At 42.8% G+C, this 14,506-nt stretch overlaps 1 protein-coding gene across 12 annotated transcripts in view; it reads left to right on the top strand.

The window, feature by feature from the left end:
- Positions 1–14,506, top strand: part of LOC116849731 (polypyrimidine tract-binding protein 1) — a 622,962-nt gene that overhangs the window by 485,763 nt on the left and 122,693 nt on the right. For all 12 annotated transcript variants that reach the window (XM_032827169.1, XM_032827170.1, XM_032827173.1 and 9 more), the window contains one exon: positions 7,071–7,220. In XM_032827169.1, the coding sequence (XP_032683060.1) occupies positions 7,071–7,220 (150 nt within the window). The remainder of the gene's footprint in view (positions 1–7,070; positions 7,221–14,506) is intronic.

Genomic DNA, 14,506 nt, shown 5'->3' on the forward strand with positions numbered 1-14,506 from the left:
AGTGTCCTCAAACGCATAAGCGTATAATTTGGCTGAAGCTCTTTTTCTAAGGCACTTTGTTTAACATGTATAAAACGGGCAAATTATAATTTAGTACGTTTAAGTGACGTGAGTTACAACGGTAAGAAACGGTAAAAAAAGATTCAAAGACACACTTGGGTTTGCAGCAACGTGAATCCGCATGTGGTACTTAATCTCGTCGCAAGATATGAATACCTAAAGGTATAGTTGCCAGCAGACATATATTTAGCCGTAAAACCGGCGTATAGTAGCAACAGTGGCGAAAATTGTAGTTAGAGCACATGATTTGAAACTGTAAGAAACGCGTAAGAGGAGATTCAACCGTAATGGGTATACTGGGATCTGCAGTACAGCCGCGGTAGCGAAATCGTTTGTTCCGTGTACTTTTGGAACACGACTGATGCTTTTAAGACACGACTGATACTTTTGAGACACGACTGATACCTTTGAGACACGACTGATACCTTTGAGACACGATTCATACTTTTGAGATGCGCTCGATACGCCGTCGACGCCTGTGCTTATTGTCGTAAATTTTTAAACCGCTTCAGGCAGTTTGAATTATGATGCCTGATACTCGCAAATAATTGGGACTTAATGTGTCGTTTATCTTATACTCGGAGCGCAACGCGCGAATTATTAATGCGAGGCGCCACGTAAATACGACAGACGTGGCGCGACGTACGGCTAAGTTCCAGCCTTGAGATAGAGAAGTGCGCCATGCTTCGGTTAGGTAAAGCGCGATTGATCTCATATTATATGCAACAATGTGTGGCGGTATACACAGCTTACATTATACTTGCCGAACACGAACGTAAGTTCTCGAGGCAGACTACGTGCGTCTTTTGCGATATAAGCGTGTGCAGGGCGAATTACCTCTTTATCACGATCGCAACGATTGAAATTGCCGCGATATTTTGCCGCGCCTCAAATATTTATCGCGCTCGCTCACGTTGAATACGTCGTGCCGGCTCGCGGTTTATTCCGTTCCCGAGCCGTTCTGCACGAGCAACGCGCCTCAACCTCCCCACGGCTGAACCCCGCGGCAGCATTTGGGGCTCAACATTTTCCACCGAGTGCAAGTCACACGAAAGAAAGAGAGAGGAACGAAGAAGAAAACGCATAATGTGTACTTTACAGAAACGTTATCGAGCAACACGGCTCGCATTGCGAGGTCGCTTCATTTAGTAACACGAGATCTCGTTATACTTATAATTGAACAACATCACCATCTACGTGCATCCATCATTTTGCCCCTTACACCGTGCATCATTAAGCCGCGCAACATTTTACGAGTATTGTTTTTCTTAGATGGAGAAACAAACGAGCTGAATATACACGTGTCCTAATGAGACAACTTCATCCATACACTTCGCATTCGAGATTTTCTTCTTCTCTATAAATATATTAATATGTACTCTCGTCCACACGCACGCGAGAACGCACGTGTACACACACGCGCGCGCGATTGTCGCATTAACCGGAGGTCGCGTGATGGATCATTTAGCGTCGCCGTGGCAAAATTCGAGCGCGAATGTCAGGATACGCGTGACGCGGGATGAAATGGAAGATCGATGCATCGCAGCATCCGTTTTTTTTCCTTTTCCCTCGTAACGACAACTTTGACGATCGCCGCGACGTGACTGCATAATAGGCAGCATCCGTTACAAGGGCCGCTCTCATTTGCAGATACTTTTAAGGCCGACAGCACTCGCTCAACGGCACCGGGGCGCCGTAAAGGTTATTGGCATGTTAACTCTGCTTTTACACGCTTTACCCTCGGCATTTATAGAATGCGCAGGGCCGAGTTACGATCACGTGTTTATATCGTTCGCGCGGGACCTCTCGCTTGCGCCTCAGACGCGCAACACGATACGGGCGAAGCTACACAATTACCGCCGCGGCTCTCTCTACTTTACGACATCTCGAGCGCGTACCTGTGTGAAACTTTCCAAGGAGCGCGTGCGAGACGCGGGGATGCGTGCCTTCGTAGCAATTACCGAGTCATATCTTAAGAGCAGGTTCTGGTTTAGATAGCCGACAAAATATGAGGTTTCGCGAATTTTTTACAAAAAATCAACGTATCAGATCTTGATCGCACTAATTATCATTGTTTCGGCTACAAAAAGTTATCTCTTTTATTTAAAATATAATTGAAATTCTGTGGTTCAGAGATTTTTTGTGCTGAACACTAATGCCTTGAGCTTATAGCGGGCGACATTACGGCGCGCGTGATGGTTTGAAACAAATGAGGCAAGGAAATTTAAAAACTGTATTAAATTCGCTGGAGGATGAATCTAAATCCCTTGGAAAATTTCTGAAATTAATATTCTTCCCGGAACATTAAATAAAAGAAAGAGTAGAAAGGGGGAAATAACATGTAACTTCGAAATGTTATTATTTTGCAAAAAATATCGACTTTCCACACATAAAATAAAGCTTTATCTCCAACAAATTTAATACAATTTTTTCTTATTGTCTTATTCAGTTTGTTTAAGATGATTACATGAGCTGTAAAAAAATTTTGACGACGAAATTTCAATTTTTTTTAATAAAAAATAATTATTTTTGCACTTGAAACAATGATAAATAATATGATCAAAACACGATATTAATACTTTTATTTTTTTTTTAATTCATAAAAACCTTCTATTTTTTCAGCTATCTGAATCTCCTCTCAATTTACACGCTTTTGCTCTGTTTTTTGTCGCGAAACTTTTTTACGTAATGTCAATGTGTGATTCCCACTGCGAAATCCCATGACTGATATTAAAGTCTAGATCTCTCTCCTTTTCCCGACATTCTTTTCTGCAAGAGAGATCCTCCCCTGAAATCAACTGCAATTCTTTCTTTCGTATCAAAGTCGCGATTAGAAGTTCTTATCACATGTGCGCGCGGTGAACGCGATGACAGTGATACGTGTAGCACAGCGGGGAACATATGTTCCCGTGTCAAACAAGAATTGCACGCTATCGCGAGCATGCAGCCGGGGACATTTGTCGATAAATCAGATCGCAGGGTCACGTTCGACTTTCGGTGGCACCCGGCGGTGTCGTGACGCACGAGACTCACGTGGCCTATTTCCTACGAACGATTTTCCGTGAATTGCCTCTATTATGTCCAATTATCGGCTCGGATGAAGATGGGTGATTTACGAGAGGTTCATCCGAGCAGACGCGACGGCGCGCAATAGAGAGGCAGGGAGAAACTCAAGGCCTATATACATATATATACATATATATACATCCGAAAACGTCACACTGTAGAGAAAAAATCTTCACATCGGTCGAGAGAGTCATTGTTAACGCTTTAGAACGAACAGATGAATTTATTAGAGTGACTAATAATTTGAACTTTGTTACGAGAGAGTAAGAGAGAGAGAGCTAATGTTCTCGGCCGAATAACTAACCAGAAGGGTTTGAAGAGGGACGAGAGACATGAGGAAGCTCTTCCACAAGCTGTATGCCACCCGTGTATCAAATTGTAGAACCTGGAAACACGTTGTCCAGGCTTGAAGCGAGAGGCAGTGGCGGTAGTCCTCGAGAGGTCGTTCTCGACGGTGAATGAACGGCACTCGAAGCGAAGCTTGTTTGCGCGACGACCGCCTCCCACGTTTCGCACGTGGCAAAGAAACACCGAGCAATTAAGGCTCTTCTTCTTTCGATCGACAGCCACTCGTGCGTTCGTGCTCTTCCTAGAGCGTTCCTGGGATTCTTCATGTGTCTCTCTGAAGCGCGGGCATTTCACGTTTACGGTCGATTCGACTGTCAGTGACTGAGCTCAGCCTCGCCATGTCTTTCCTCCCTTCGCGTTGCAAAGGCGACACAAGTGGAAGCAAAGGAACGCTCCTTTTTGGTCGCTTGTTTCTCCTTGTTCCTGTTTCTCCGTTTAGAAGACGAGAATGGAGGAATTTCGTCGATCTCGCTTCGTCGACGGGAATTTTACGATCAACTTTTTGTTTCTTTTTCGCGCTCTCTTTTCCCGTTTGCTCCGAAAAAAGAATCGCCCGGACGTCCGAAAGGGAATCGAATCGCGCCATGCCGCGCCGTCTCTGCGACTTTGACCTGTTGAGCTAGAAACGATCCTCCACGGCGAGAGTTCTCGTCGGCTACCTTCGTCATGGAATCCGCCTTATTACTGCGTCGGCACACCACCGCCGCGATACGACACGCCAACTCGTTATAATCCGATTTCATTGTTGTCGTCGCCGTCGTCGTTGCCGCCGTCGCGTCGCGTCGTAGCTGTTCGTACAAGCGAGATTAAAGCCGAGTACGTGGCATCACCAAAAGGACACCGTGGAAATTGAGGGCATAAAGGGACGTCGGCGAGGGTCAATTTTTAATTCATTCGCGTTGGGACCACCCACTCCGTTATACTCTTCCATTACGCTCACGTTAATACCGGCCACTCAGCGTTTACGAAGGAAAAGACAAACCGTTTAACTAACTCTCTCTTGACCCTCTCGCACGGAGAAAACTACCATGATCGCTATATCCACATATTCTATAGTTGGAGAAAAAAATTTACGTGATTTCAAGTAAGATAGATGTGATTAAAAGTTGTTGTTATTACATGCCCATCTATACAGTTCTCATAGCCGTAGTTCTTATGATGTATAATGTTCAGTTAGTACACCTTCATATACTTGCCTCAACCAAAGGAATATTGCTGTCTCTCTGTTGTGGTCTATAAAATACTATGAGATCCATTAAGAATTTTGGTACACCATACAGCACTGAGAGTACTGTTCATATGGATAGGCAGTAAAGAAGGTTAACATACTTACAGAGTACTGTGGATATTAGAATCATTTTGTATGCATATAATTAATATTTTATTGTGGCAACTATATTTAGACAAATGATATCCTTAATATTTTCTCCGTGGTGTTGTGTATTTTCACACGACGAAAATTCAAATAATTTTCCTGGGTAAGTATATTTGTCCACTTTAAAAAGTTAGAAAATTGTCCGACGTTATGTTTCCGTAACATTCAAGTGTGACATTTGATATTTCTATCGAATTCTTTACATATTCTTTTATTTCCGCGGTGTCTCTCTATCTCTCTTGAGTATCGGTTCGATATCTCGCGGATAAACACGTATTATGTGCGGCTGTTGGATTCATCGCGTATATATTTTACTATTTTCCGCGATATCTAATTATACTTTCTGTCGTGCTGTAAATTTGTCGCGCGCGAGACGAATTAATTAAATCAATTATCTGCTAATAAGCCATAATCCGCGAAGTGTTTTTAATCATCCGTTCCTTGCTACCCTTTCTCTCTCCGCTTTGTATTGATTTACACACTCTCAAACAGAAATATCCACCGCTCTCGTTCGAACTCCGTTCTGGAACGAGGAAGAGAGAAAGAGAGATAGGGAGGCGGAAAGAGACAGGAAAAGGGGAGGATTAAGGATGGGGCGCCTCTGAAATATCCATCTTCCTTCACCCGGTAAGAAGCGCGTTTTCCGATCAGTTAAGCCTGACTAAACCTCAGCGACGTTCCTAAGAGAGCTTCGGAACGGCTAAGGAAAGAGGTAAGGGGGGAAAAAAACGAGAAAAAGCAACGGCGAAATCGAGGGGGAGTTGGGAGGGTGAGTTTCGGGAGTTTTCGGAGGGAAAAGCAGGAAGAAACTCTTTCTTTCTCTCTTTTTCTCTCTTTCCCTGCCTCTCTCTCTCTCTTTCTCTTTCTCTCTCTCTCGGCTGAACTCAACTAGATAGAGCAGTGATTGAAAACTCCGCCCGCGGCGGTACGAGCTTCGATTTAAGTGTACACACGCGAAGCAAGGTATATATCCGGCGCGTTCTTCGACTTCTGACCGCCGCATATGGAATAATGTAAGCTACCGAGATTGCGAGCGCGGTCGGGAATTCAATAAATCTCTTCTTCTTCTCTCTTGCTTGTCGCTGCGCGACGAAAAACGGTCGGGTGAAAGTTTGCAGGCCAACTGGCTGACCACGTTTGACTTTTTCTACTGAAATGCCGCGCGAGCTAATTCTCCGCGCCACTCCCGTCGATTTTCTGCGGAAGAAGGGTGTGAGGCAGTTCGCAGGCTTTGGTATTCACAAGCCGATATTCATAGTCGGATCTTACATTTAGAACCGGCTTAAGTTCACCTTCAGATGATGTATGCGGATCGCTTCATTAACTACGGAGGAGCTGAAGATGAACTTAAGGTGACTTTAAATATAAGATACATCTGTGAATATACCGGCCTCAATCCCGCGATTGCCTTGCCATCGACAGATCAACAGTTACTGATCTATATTAATAATTATTGCTTGAAACTTGTCTCACGTGAGACAATTATCACGTGAGATTCGGATCTAAATTTTCAAGTTGGGTTTGAAATTTTCATTTATATCATATGATATACATGATATTATATTCTTATAATTAATTTTAGCTGACAAATTCATATCTTATTCTGAATGTAAATATCTTACTTGTGTATTAAATTTCAAGTAACATTAAGAATTGTTGGCCAGTCACTTTCGTTTTCAACTACGCGTTCCTCATGATTATTAATTAATCCAGCGACTAGAAAGGAGTGGTCGAAAATTTTTGGCGACTATCGATTTGGTGAATGGTAAGGCACTCCGCGGAACTGTACGTACGGGACAATTGATACTATCTCGTTAATTGCGTGTATGTGCCGAGGGTGCAGAGTATCTGATCTGTAACGGCATACGTTTCTGGTGGTGAGGGAGGGGTGGTATCTGCCGAAACTTTGCCCGCAGTTTCTCAGGCGCAAGCGGTTTCCATTAACGGTCGCGATAAATATTAACAGGGAGGGAGCATCGAACGTTGGCGCTGTTTAAACTTAATACACCGCGTTATAACGATAGAGTCAGGATAGCACGCGGCGGGATTATTTCTCTGGATATTAGATGATCCTAACATACCTCTCTCGTGCTTCTTATTTATGAGACCATTTATATCCTCTCGCTTCCACAGGTTATATATTTATGGCGAGTGAGGGGGCATTAAGTTCTCAGCTCGTTTTATCCGATGACTCACGCGGGATCCATCCTTTTTGTTCCAGGTTAAGCTCGACAAGAGTCACAGCGGCAAGCCTTCCAGAGTCATTCATATCAGGAACATACCTAACGATGTGTCAGAGCAAGAGATCATCCATCTGGGCGTACCCTTCGGCCGCGTCACCAATGTCCTCGTTCTCAAAGGCAAGAATCAGGTATGTGTCGATGAGAATTGTCCCTTGTGTTTACGACACGAAGGAAACATAAAACGATAAAGCTATCATATTTACCGCACTCTCTTAAAGCGAATCAGTGAATAGTCACTGATACCAATTATGAATATAGCACTGAGCACTTTCAGTGCTATACTTATAACTGCAATCAGTGTATATTCACTGTTTTCAGTGATGTTTGACTGATTCATTTTAAGAGAGCATATGGTAAAATTGCGAATATGAAATAAAGGTAGAAGTAGCAATTCCCTCTGTTTTTCTAATGAAAATTTCAATAATTTAAAAGAGCTGAAGCTGGCAAAAAATAACAGTTATATGTTCAATAACGCTGTTTATCAATAATGATTTAACTCTAGATTTTATACCATAACAAAACTAAACAGAAATAAAAAAGGCGTCAGCTGATGTCAATAAGATTGAAATCAGAGTCAAAGGAGCAATTTAGATATGAATGCCTTTTCATTCTCTGTATATTTGTTAGTAATCCGTTGGAAACAGAAGCTTTCTGTGTAATAAAACATTTGGCAATTTGTTAAAATGTATGATGTATTACTACGTTTTCCATCCAAGCTTCTCCCAGCATCCTGGCTGTTCCATCATGATATCGACTCTGACACTCGCGTAGATACAATTCAATCGAAGATACGCATGTTAATTAATTTTCGTTAGGCGCTTCGTTTGTTCGCGATGTAACGCTCGCTTACCAAAAAGTGCGCGACGCGCAGGTCTACTACGACAATGAATCGAAAAAGTCCCCCCTTCGTCGTCAACACTCACCGCTCATCAATAACCGTCGCGCGATCACAATGAAAACATAGGGAACTTGTAAGGGGGGGGGGGGGCATGTTTACTGTTGTGCTTCACGGACTTTCCCGGGTCTTCCCATTCAGTTCCGAGCCGGCAAGCGGCGCGCGTACATGTGTTAGTGCATTATCGATCGTTCCTCTCGAATAATTAAACTATTTCGGCCTCTTTAAGATACTCGATTGGTCTCTCACCGGCATCGCGTTATTTAATACGTGTATCTTCGATTGAATTGCATCTGCGCGAGTATCACGACGAAGCAGTTAGGATACTGGATTGAGGAGCCAGGACGGAGAACCTCGGGACGTGGGCGACGATACATCATATATTTTGCCAAGGTATGCCAAATCATTTATTACGTAGAAAGTTTCCGTTTTTGACGGACTTACCAAGGAAAAAGAAATATCCGAAATTTAGGCCGGCAGTTTATTTTATCGTTCTACATAAAACTAAATGTTTATTGCATTGCATTTAATAGTTTCGTTGATCTCCGATTAATCGTCAGTCTGTGTATTTATTACATTATTTCATACAAGTAATATTAATCCAAATAGCTGAATATGGCTCATGAATATAAATCAGTAATTTATTATGTTCTCAATCAGAGATCTTAAATAATTCACAACTCTGTAAATATCAGCCTTGGAATATAAATTTCACAAGTGTTAATTTTCACGTCTAATAATGTTTTTTCGCCTCGAGTCCGATCTTGTTGATATCAGCTAACTCTTTTTTTGCTTTTGTTCATTCTTTATGTCGAACAGTTAATTGTTATAGATAAACAGCACTATTGGACATATAGCTGTTACTTTTATCTTTCTAGCTTCGTATCAGTGGGAGTTAGACAGAATCAAAAGAAGTTGAATTAGGCGTCAGAGTATCGAAATAGCCGTCGAATAGAATATTGAGGTCGAAAGTAAGATCATAGATCGTATCATCGCGGATTGTTTTATGGTCGGATTCTTGATTGTTATGTAATATAACGTAACGTTCGCATTCGTTCGCGATTGCGACGCTGCGATCCTCATCGCCGGACACGACGTACTCCAAAGAGAGAGAGAGAGAGAGAGAGAGGGAGGGAGGGGGGAGAGAGAGAGGATTCGTGCCGCATGAATGACGCACTTCGCGGCCGCGGCGACGCGCATGGTCGGCCGTGCAATAGCGGAGACAATCGAATCGTCGATACGCGGTCGAATCGAGTCGACGATCGCCCGTTTAAGCATTATTATCCATTATTACCCGCGCGCTCTCCGCTTCGCTCCGCGCCACGACAAAGGCGATCCGCGCTCTCCCCGATGGAAAACGCAATCGTCCCGACATCGTCATCCTCCTCGCTCGGCCCAACCACCGGCCCAACCACTCTCGCCAGCTCTCGTGCTTTCTCTCGGCGCTCGTTCGTGACGCTACACGCATCGCGGCGCTATTATTTCGTACGAGGGCCGGTTTATCGAGTTCCAGTCTCGGTTTAGCGAGCAACGTTTTCTATCGACCGCGCTCTGTTCTCGGCTCCGCCATTCTCGCGCGCAATTCGCCGTGTTCGCGAGTGCGTCTCTCCTTTTCTCAATCTGCGAGCGACTTCTTTGCCGATATTTCCCTCGATTCTCTGTCGTGCTTAGGTCATTGCTTTACATTATCATTCTATGTTTGGGAGTGGTTGCTGGCACACTTTGCAAATGAATTTCCCCAAACGCGTATTCTCCCTGTCAAAATTTTGACACTCTGAAGTCTGCATCAACCTCTTTTGATTTCATTTAACTAATTAGCTTTGCTTAAAATGTAAATTCAATATTTTAACGAAGAATATTAAATTGAAATAAAAATTCAGTCAGCCCACTATCTGGAACCAAACCGACTTTTTCTTCGATAAAGTTTCACAATATTCTTATAAAAAGGATATATTCTTCTTTTGAATAATGAGTTTGTCTCAAATTTGTGATCAATATATTTTAAGACTGTTATCAAGAAAATATTCTTTGTGGAGAAGATAACCATTAATTAAAAGAAGGAAAGTTAACTAAATACTGACTAAATACATTCGCTTTTCTTACCAGAGTAAAGTGATATTTTTTTACGCACAAGCGTGTTAAACGTTCATTGATCCTTCAGAATACACAGATGTTAGAAGAGTAAAGTCCAAAAATAAGGTTAAAATTTAGAATTTGGGGTCATAGAAAGAAGGGGAGGAAGAAATCGTCCGATACAAGCACTTTTTGTGCATCTCTCACGTACTTTCATTGTTATCGTATCGTTACTTCGTGTCGACATAAATTTTCCGCCTACCACGCTACCAGTTGTTAGATTAAAACTGATAGAACGACAAATACGGGGGCAATTCTGCCAGCTGACCGTCGCGACGATCCGAGGTTTTACGATACCAACCGAGCCATCTTCTCTACGGACCTACGGACTCGATTACGCGCAAACGGAATTACGTTTACGCGAACAGCCTGCTCTCGTCCGCCCGCGTCGCGTTCCCCGACCTGCGTGATCAAAATATCAATTCGCTTCGGCGACATTAATTCCGTGCTCGCACGTGCGACCGGCGCTCGTCAGAGGAGGTTAACGTCGCTTCATAAAGCTCTGTGGGCTTTGCGATGTACGCCTCGGTTCCGCTAACAATGATTATTCCGATAACAACGCTTGTCCATCTCTCGCGCGGCACCGTCGCCCCTGTGACTTCGCGCCCGTATGCGATGCCACCGCGATATGCAATTCGCGTAAGTGGCCCAGTAGAGACGCACTCGGATAATTCGTATCTGCCATTGGCGCTCTTACGTTCACATCCCCGCGGGAAGCGTAAATGCACAGCACATTGCCAGTGCGAACGTGAATATTTGTCGTGTCACCGGTAACAAATACGTTCGGTTGTGTTATACAGGGTGTGCCGCTTTCGCAATCTCTCGGGTGAGGATGTAGAGTGGATTAAAGTGAACACAAAAGTTCTATGCTGTTTTGCAATTTTCGCAAGAATTATCAATTAAAGAAGATTGATGCATTATCGCGCAAAATCGTCAGTGAGCAACAATTTTCTTTAATTAATAATTCAAAATCTGCTAAATGGTAGAGGACATTTTTGCCCAGTTTGATCTAATGTGCAAACACCGCCACTACAACTCATCTACCATATCATGCGTGATCATTCCCAAATCTTTCACAATAGTATCTCGATCGTTAATAAGATTCTCGCAAAAGTCTTGTATGATACTTTTTTGTTCATCCTCAGTTCACTGTACGTCTTCACGAGAGATTGTGAAATCGGGCATCCTGCACAGAAAAAAAGATTCGGTTGAATTAACCAAATATCTGGTCGAATATGAACGATCCAGAAATTTCGATTAAAGTAACCCGAATTCTATTTAAGTTAACAAGATTTTTGGTACACTAACCAAACATGTCTGGTTATTTAACCAAACATACCTGGTTACTAAAAATCTTGTTAACTTAAATCGAATTCGGGTTACTTCAATCGGAATTTCTGGATCGTTCATATTCGACCAGATATTTGGTTAATTCAACCAAATCTTTTTTTTCCGTGTGTAGACGTCCGTAATGTTTTTAATGGCCGACCTTTGTGTGCCGTAAGCGCGTGCCGCGAAAATACGCTGGCAGTCAGCAGTTGCGCGTCACGTTGGTTCAGATTGCGAACAATGTGTATAGCCTCTGGGCGCACGCGGGAAGTCCTCTCGTATTTTTTCTCCGTGCTTGAAACGCGTTCGGAAAGCCCGGTCTCGCGATTTTTGTGATGTTTCGATTCGTCGCTCTTTGAAATAATGCGTCGATGTAAAGTAATGCATTTGAGTGCGGTAAGAACGCCGTTATTCTGGTATTTTTTTTTTTTTTTACGTTAACTGAAAACACGAGTGAAGAATTTGCGTCGCGGAATGGCGACATTTTCGCGAGAGAGGATCGAGAACAAGGTCTGCTCGAAATAAAAGCACCAATGACACTCTATGATACCGAGAGAAAAAAATAATTGAACTAACTGAAGTTATTGTTATTTTTCCCTTTATGTTTAACTGTATTTTTGTTGGTTGTTCTTAGACGAAAATGACAGTCGAAACACGCATATAAGCTTGTCATCGCTAGCATACAGTAGAAGTTAAAGAAACAACGGTTTTCTCAATCATAATTTATAGTAGTTATTTCTCTGTATGTTTAGTTACAAATACCAAACATTCTTTTTCCTTTTTAATAATTCTGGTACCAAACTTTGCACATTCTTATCGTTTTGGTTTTTAAATATGAATATTTGAACCTTCAACGTAGAATATATAGGAAAGAAAAATTTTAGCTCGGGTAACTGAATGGGAACCAGACAAAAAACTCGCCAAACGAGAAATAATACTGTTACTGTGACCGAAAACATTCGTCTGCACATTCAGTCGCATTAAAATCCGACTGTGATAACTGAGGGGGAATTGGCTGAGCCGAAACTTTCTACAGAAATTTTTCTGCTCCTAAAACCTTAGAAACTTTTTTTATTTAGTTCCCAAGTAACAAAATATTCAGTTGCACTAACAAAGTTGTTTTTCCCGTGTACGTATATATCCAATATTTTCCTTTTAAATTCTCTATATTCATAAAGAGAGAAAATATATTCTCTCTCTCTCTCTCTCTCTCTCTCTATATATATATATATATATATATATATATATATATATATATATATATAAGATTTGCATATATATATTTAAAGACCCAAACAATAAAAAATGTCTAGTTAGGTGCCAGTATTATCAGTGCTTTTATATTTTTGGCTTGAATCTAAACACACTCGTACGATCACTCATATGAACATCGAGCGAAATTCACGAGACGCTTTATCGGTTCGATCGATTTCTTTCAGCGCGAAGTGCTGTTGAATAATAATATATCGTTAATCTCGTGCAACATTTATCTAGACGAGTACGTCGCGACTGATGATTCGTTCCAATTGCCACCGCCTCGCTGTTGCGCGAAAATGCGTTCCACCGCGAGTTGCATCGAGCTGTTTTTGCCGCTGGCGGGTCGTCGAGCTCGCGCGAAATTTTTCCGCGATGCGACGCAGCGCGAATCAACGACGAATCGTCTGAAAACGGCGGTCCGAAGTGCAAACGAACGAGCGAGCGGGTTGGATCGGGCGACGATGTGATTTGAGCGTGGACAGGGGAGCGCGGGGACTTCGAAGGGGATTAAATCGGAACACCGCGTATTCATCATAGCTTACTGGGCAGGGAATATTTGAATAACTTGTAAATCCTCCGAATGCGTATTTGATGGCGCGCTTTGGTCTCGAATTCACCTCCCTCCCTCACTCCATTTCCTGGTTTCGCGATCCCTCGCCACCACTCGACCAGTACCAGTGCGCTCTCCTTCCTATTTGCTCCAACTCCTGGCACGAGGCCGTCGATATCTTGTTGTAACTCGCCGTGTCGTTTTAATCGGAGGTTAGCTCATTACGCCGATAAACGATCGCTGCTTCTAATCCCGCCTCGAAGCACTTGGTCGGGCCGAGTTTATTAACGAAATGGCCGCGCAACTTTGCACTAATACACTCGGCTGAAAATTCGTCGATACACAATATGCCGTATACGTTTTGCAAGCACGCGACGGCCAGCGCGTTGCCGGCGCGTTATTAAGAGAATTTTACGAAACGCTCAAAACGAGATCGCGCTCCATATAATAATTGCTATCGCGAACTCGTCGCGTATCACATCGTGCCCGTCGTTTCGATCATTCCCAGAAATTTGAATCCTTTGGGTATAAAATCAGTGATACAGCGTACGAACCTTTCACCACCATCCGCTCATCGCTTCAAAGCGCATTGCCTAATCAGCGTGGTTAATTGCAGCATGCGCTTTGCGCGAGCATACCGCTATAGGCGAGGCGTGCACCCTATTTGGAATCCATTAAATGACTGTGCCATAAGCGGCGGACATGAAACTCCTTCAAAGGGATGTTTACCCGACGTCATTACATTACGTGAATCTTGCAGGGTAATTTCCCGAGAATATCCCGATTTGGTCAGCCGGCAGAATAATCGGATTACTTGGGAAAATTCGAAAAACTATGCATCTCAAGAGAATTAGCTTCTCGATCGCATTATATTCGCACGATGATTCGCAAAATTTCGACTGCGTGTTGACTCTGTAAATTTCGTCGAACTTGAAGGATTATCGAGGAATCTCGAGGCATAATATTTGACAAGCTATATTGTCTTTTCGTAGTACAGATCGTTATCTCACGTCAAGATTGGGAACTGGTTATGTACACGGAGGGATTTTTGCAGTAAACATTACTTAGAATTTTGTAATCAAGGGAACATATCGACAATCATTTCTTATCCTTTCGTATGTACTATTTATATTTCGGGAACTGAAATGTGCTATTGAACAATTTGCTATGTTTTTCCTCGGCAAGATAGATTTTACTGACAGTCTCTCTCTCTCTCTCTCTCTCTCTCTCTCTCTCCCCCCCCCCCCCCC

The sequence above is a fragment of the Odontomachus brunneus genome, unplaced genomic scaffold, assembly GCF_010583005.1.
Source record: "Odontomachus brunneus isolate Ranch 3 - 2012 unplaced genomic scaffold, Obru_v1 Obru_scaffold_125, whole genome shotgun sequence".
NCBI lineage: Eukaryota > Metazoa > Arthropoda > Insecta > Hymenoptera > Formicidae > Odontomachus > Odontomachus brunneus.